Source organism: Anneissia japonica, unplaced genomic scaffold, assembly GCF_011630105.1.
Source record: "Anneissia japonica isolate Jap-2015-1 unplaced genomic scaffold, ASM1163010v1 scaffold5662_len1608_cov116, whole genome shotgun sequence".
Classification (NCBI taxonomy): Eukaryota; Metazoa; Echinodermata; class Crinoidea; order Comatulida; family Comatulidae; genus Anneissia; species Anneissia japonica.
The window spans coordinates 172-1,608 of NW_022750219.1; the positions used below are offsets into that span (position 1 = coordinate 172).

General features: G+C 30.3%; 1 protein-coding gene across 1 annotated transcript; it reads left to right on the plus strand.

Annotated features, from left to right (window-relative positions):
- Positions 1-266: 266 nt before the first annotated feature.
- On the plus strand, positions 267-815 carry LOC117121273 (the record flags this gene model as incomplete). The annotated part of the gene is made up of 2 exons (XM_033266407.1): positions 267-419; positions 651-815. Coding segments are annotated over 2 exons (318 nt in total), but the record flags the coding sequence as incomplete, so codon positions are not given.
- Positions 816-1,437: the final 622 nt, after the last annotated feature.

A 1,437-nucleotide genomic window follows, 5' to 3' on the forward strand; every position in this document is an offset into this window, starting at 1 on the left:
TGTTTTTACAGTACTTGTAATTTTCTACCACTTTATTAGACCTATCATCCACTCTTTGTTTATCCCAGGCCTGTTCCAGCCAGCCATTCTGTTTATATTTTGTTTATGTTACTCATTTACATAAATTGAATGAACAGTTTGAGCCTGTCTTCTTTAATTCATTCGAATGATGAATCTAGCTCCAGCTAGCAAAAGCTTGTGTTTCATTAAATTTCGTTAGTACTACTAACAAAACTACTGTTCTTATTTCATTTGTTTATTAATAGGATCTGCAGAAGTCTGTCACAACCTTTGAACCTTTTGTACAAAGTATTCAAGTTAAAGCTGAGATGGTTACAAACAGTTGCTCATACGCTGGGGCTAGACCCAAGAAAACTAAACTTATCAAGAGGTTTAACTCAATCACAACACAGCTTAAGGTAGTTTTTTCACTAACATTTTATTAGAAGATTTGAAGATTTTTACTAGCATACTGGATGGGTCAGATCTTTACTATAAAATGTCTAAGTTTGTGTGCAGCCCTCAATGTAAAATTAAATTCTCTTTAGCCTGCTGAGCCATTTTTATGCTTATCCCAGCTAAAACAAATTAGAGAATTTCCTCCTTCATTGTACAATGTGTGGTTCATATAAATTTTATTTTTGTCATAGGAGTGTCATGATTCTACTCAGAGTGATGTTAATGATCATCAGGATTTCGATAACAGTGTTCAGTCCTTTCAAGACATTCTTGAGAAAATCAAGGGAATTTATGAAAACAATTGTAGTCCTACCGGTGATGTGAAGGAATGCCGGAATAAGTTACAAGCCATTCAAGTAAGACACTTACATAAATTTGATGAAGTTAAGTGAATAAAATTAAAATGCAAATTTATAGGACTCTTGTATGAAATGCACAGAACCTTATTAAGTTTTTATTTTATTCTAGTATATAAATAATATTTAATAATTAATTTCGTACATACAAAAGCATAACTTTACTCTGTTTATACTATAATTTTATTTTATTCATCTCTCGGCCACACTCTCTAAAACTTTGTTTTTGTACGTTTTGACATGTGAACACCAGCCTCTCAATGAGAGTTTAATGATCATAATGTAGCGCTAATACACATTTCTATATACCTATTACTTCTTCAGCATTTATTTCACCATAATAACATAATTAATCATAGACATAATTAATTTGCCAATGAAAAATAGTAAAGCATTTGAATGAGAAATATAAAAATTAAAGTCAAACAAATTTGTTAAGAACAAAATAATAGTTATTAAAACTATGGTTTTATATCAGGTCAAGCATCAACTTGTCTCAACCTGACCCAAAAAAAAAAGAATATTATTTTAATTGTTTTACACATGAATATTTATTAGCTTTCTTGGCTTATCTACCCAGTCTAGATTGTTTAGACACTGTTTATGCATATACCGTATTTAT